The 1,006-nt window shown below is 53.6% G+C and overlaps 1 protein-coding gene across 1 annotated transcript; it reads left to right on the top strand.

Annotated features, from left to right (window-relative positions):
• Positions 1-457: 457 nt before the first annotated feature.
• On the top strand, positions 458-1,006 carry CABS01_17163 (uncharacterized protein; the record flags this gene model as incomplete). Its single annotated transcript, XM_060550490.1, has 3 exons — positions 458-584; positions 644-703; positions 760-1,006. Coding segments are annotated over 3 exons (434 nt in total), but the record flags the coding sequence as incomplete, so codon positions are not given.

Below are 1,006 nucleotides of genomic sequence, written 5' to 3'. Positions count from 1 at the left end.
TCGCACGGCGAAGGCGAGCTGTGACTATGGGTGAATCGAGATGAAACAGAAACAGGATCCTGCAGTCACCTTTCGGCCGTGCTTGGAAATAGAGCCGATAGTTGCTCTGCGCCCAGTATAGCCGCTGCTTCGATTCGGGTGCGGGGAGGTATGTAAGCTGGCAGGCTGAAGTTGACTCCACAAACCAACGTGATGAGGACCGTTTTGTGACGTGTACTGTACCCTCCTCGCTCGAACAATAAGACTATGATAATCGACGAGGGCCAAACAGCGAGTAACTGATACAAAAGGCGGGTTCATTTCGCGAGACACAGAAATGCTTGAGATGACCCCTGCCGGACTCAGAATCAAGTTGTCTCTCCAGGTTTCCCTTCGCACGTATCCTTGCTATTGAGCTAGCCCCCAGCTACGTTACGCCTTCTCCTCCAACGTCATCTCGGATATCAGCTCCTTCGCCATGGACTTCGACACGTCGCTTTTGGTCGACGAAGTCTGGGATGCGAGAAGGGACAGCCGCCACGAGCCATCGATTACAAACATACCGCTGCACTATGAACGAGCCAAGGCTCTTTGCCTAAGCCGAGGTGCGCGTCGCCAATACGCACATCATCCAACCGAACTCCGTCATGCTAACATCACCCAGGCCTCACAGTCGATGACATTGCTGAGCTGACCCCAAGATTTTGGGACTTCCACTTCGATCGTACGCTCTCTTCCATATCTGTCGTACATTAATCATGCTGAACTACTACCTGCCAGCCATTTCTTCTCGGGACATGACAGCTTTCGTCATCGCAACGATTCACCTCAACTTGTGTGTCGGAACGATTGCCAGATTCTCGCGTGAGCGACCTGACCTCATGGCCACCCTCGAGGAACTTCTCGCTTTCAAGGCTTGCGGAGAATTCATGTTGACAGAGGTCGGCCATGGCCTCGACGCCCGCAATCTGGAGACGACTGCGACGATGGAAGCCGACGGGTCTTTTACCCTGAACACGCCGAACGC

The sequence above is a fragment of the Colletotrichum abscissum genome (genome assembly GCF_030869225.1).
Source record: "Colletotrichum abscissum strain IMI 504890 chromosome Unknown Scaffold_400.1, whole genome shotgun sequence".
NCBI classification, from domain to species: domain Eukaryota; kingdom Fungi; phylum Ascomycota; class Sordariomycetes; order Glomerellales; family Glomerellaceae; genus Colletotrichum; species Colletotrichum abscissum.
Note: the sequence above shows the minus strand (reverse complement) of the source record. Positions and strands in the feature narration are given on the sequence as shown.